At 38.9% G+C, this 1960-nt stretch overlaps 1 protein-coding gene across 1 annotated transcript in view; it reads right to left on the bottom strand.

Annotated features, from left to right (window-relative positions):
- Positions 1–323, bottom strand: part of LRRC4C (leucine rich repeat containing 4C) — a 2432-nt gene extending 2109 nt beyond the window's left edge. The window contains exon 1 of the mRNA XM_009870349.1: positions 1–323. This exon is cut by the window's left edge and continues 2109 nt beyond it. Coding sequence (XP_009868651.1) covers positions 1–323 — 323 coding nt within the window.
- Positions 324–1960: the final 1637 nt, after the last annotated feature.

Genomic DNA, 1960 nt, shown 5'->3' with positions numbered 1-1960 from the left:
CTGAGCTGCAGGATTTCTAGGTGCCTCAGATGCTTGAAGCTATTAACTTTAATGATTTGGATCTGGTTCTCATGGAGATTGAGTAACCGGGTGTTGGTGGAGATGCCGTCTGGCACGTCTCTCAGGTTTTTCCGTACACAAATCACTTTACTGAACTGGTTGCTGCAGGAGCAGACAGAAGGGCAAGTTTGAGCCCTCACTAAACCAGCCACCACAAGAAGCTGAAGAGCCAACAGCACCACAAGCAGGGGGTCAAATAGGGCCCTGTTAAACCTAGGACCTATCATTATCTGCTGTGGATGTAAGGTCATCTTGTTCAACATTCATAATTTATTTGGTGTTGGTCCTTCTGGAGCTTGAATAGTCTGAAAGAAAGAAAGGAGAACGTTAAATTAATCACAGATATTGAAATGCGCTCTCTAAACAAGGAATTCTCAAATCCTTTCAGTCAACTCTACCAATTTCATGAAGCTCCATAGCAAGAATAGCTGTAGAAATCCCACTATTTTCTTTCCTGCACTGCTATGCATGTCACCCATAACTGGCAATAAGACAAGAAAAAGCCACACACCAGCTTTTCCTACTCATTCCAATGTATAAGGCAGGTAGCAGGACGGCAGATAACACGTTCAACCACAGTCAATCCCTAAAAGAAACATTCTACCTCTGAGGAAGAGCTGAAAGAAACGACAAGGACCTCAAAAGGCAAAAAAAAGTAGATGAGAATCACCAGAATATTCAAGTTATTAACCTTCTTGACACATCGTAAGACAAGGCAACAGATAATACAAAGAGCAAGTGGAGATTCCTGGTCTGTACAGGTGAAAGTCTGTGCCTATTACAAATGTGACTCCTGCATCAGAGTTTAACTAGAAGTAAAGCCTTTAAAACTGAACGTTGCAGGTAGTGCAAATATCAGGGCAAGATCTTGCCTTTTGAAATAATAATTTGAAAAAAAAAAAAAACCAGAAAAAACATGCTGTGCATCAATTCTTCCCCACCGTTAAACAGCATCATCCAATTTCATGATATTTCCTCCTCAGTTCTTTTGTTTGGCACCAGCAGCGGAGAAACACTCATTAGTAAATGCGTGCCGAACACAGAAATAAGAACAGCCATTTAAACGCCGCAAAATAGCTCCATGGTTTCAGGGTTGGCAGTTTCACTGGCAACTCCAAAAAAAGAGACATCCTACAGATGTTACTGTAAGGGGAAAAAAGACCTTTACACTACAAATGATCATTATTACAATTTTAAGAATTTTAGCACTGATTCGTTTGTGATAGTTCCTAAGAGCCCCAGCCCGCAGTTCATTTTCAATCTGCTGCTCAGTGCAAGGTCCCTCTGTTGCACAGATTAATGAAATTTCCTATAAAGCAGCCAAAAGAGAGGTCTTATAAATTACAACAAGCTTAAAGTATATTTATAACCCGAAGCACTGAGATGCATAATACATGTATTCAGTAAAACAAAATACTGTAAGGCAATGGTTTTCCACTCCGAATTGTTTCATTCTGAACAAAAGAAAATTAAAAAATACAGGAAAAAAAAATATTAACTTGCACCTCACAGCAATTAATTTAATTAAATACTTTTTTCCCCTAATTTTATATTCAGACAATGCATTTTTGAGAATTCACTTCTGCATTTTTTTTTTAAAAAAACCCTCGTTATAACTGTTCAGAGCAAGTGTTCTCATCTCACTTTTAATAATCACCACAGAGAAAGCCAATGTAATGGTTAAAACCCTGTGAATGGGAATTGGAAAGTCTGGACTGTATCTGTTTGTTTGATCTGCTCTGTAAGTGCTATTTATAAAACATTCTTGCCATGAAAGATTCATGAAACTAATGTGCTTTGCAACCTTGAGCAAGTCACTCAAATTCTTTCTTCTCTCCGTGGCTTACACTTCTGTCACAGGGCTCTGGAGGACCCTGTTGCTGTAGTGTTTTGACATTCC

The sequence above is a fragment of the Apaloderma vittatum genome, unplaced genomic scaffold, assembly GCF_000703405.1.
Source record: "Apaloderma vittatum isolate BGI_N311 unplaced genomic scaffold, ASM70340v1 scaffold7545, whole genome shotgun sequence".
NCBI classification, from domain to species: Eukaryota; Metazoa; Chordata; class Aves; order Trogoniformes; family Trogonidae; genus Apaloderma; species Apaloderma vittatum.
This window is presented reverse-complemented; position numbering and strand designations above follow the sequence as displayed.